Source organism: Antrostomus carolinensis, unplaced genomic scaffold (assembly GCF_000700745.2).
Source record: "Antrostomus carolinensis isolate BGI_N321 unplaced genomic scaffold, ASM70074v2 scaffold40718, whole genome shotgun sequence".
NCBI lineage: Eukaryota > Metazoa > Chordata > Aves > Caprimulgiformes > Caprimulgidae > Antrostomus > Antrostomus carolinensis.
The window spans coordinates 1,798-2,137 of NW_010334517.1; the positions used below are offsets into that span (position 1 = coordinate 1,798).

The 340-nt window shown below is 57.6% G+C and overlaps 1 protein-coding gene across 1 annotated transcript in view; it reads left to right on the forward strand.

Moving 5' to 3' along the window:
* LOC104529827 (transcriptional enhancer factor TEF-5) overlaps window positions 1-340 on the forward strand; it is a gene marked incomplete at both ends in the record, with an annotated part of 3,245 nt that overhangs the window by 1,359 nt on the left and 1,546 nt on the right. The window contains one exon of the mRNA XM_029086557.1: window positions 6-83. Coding sequence (XP_028942390.1) covers window positions 6-83 — 78 coding nt within the window. The remainder of the gene's footprint in view (window positions 1-5; window positions 84-340) is intronic.

Sequence of the window (340 nt, forward strand, 5' to 3'; positions counted from 1 at the left end):
GGCAGGACCGCACCATCGCCTCCGCCAAGCTCCGGCTCCTCGAGTATTCCGCCTTCATGGAGGTGCCGCGGGACGCCGAGACGGTAACGGTCTCCTCTGTGTCTCCATCACCTGGGTGGGATGGTGCCCATCTCATTTGAACCTTCATTAGTGGGCCCACAATGAAGTTTAACAAGGTTGTGCACTTGGGTTGAGGCAATCTCAGACTGGGAGAAGAACTCATGGAGAGCAGCCCTGCTGGGAAGGACTTGAGGGTGCTGATGGACGAGAAGCTCAACATGAGCCAGCAGTGTGTGACTGCAGCCCAGAGGACAACTGTGTCCTGGGCTGCATCAAGGGA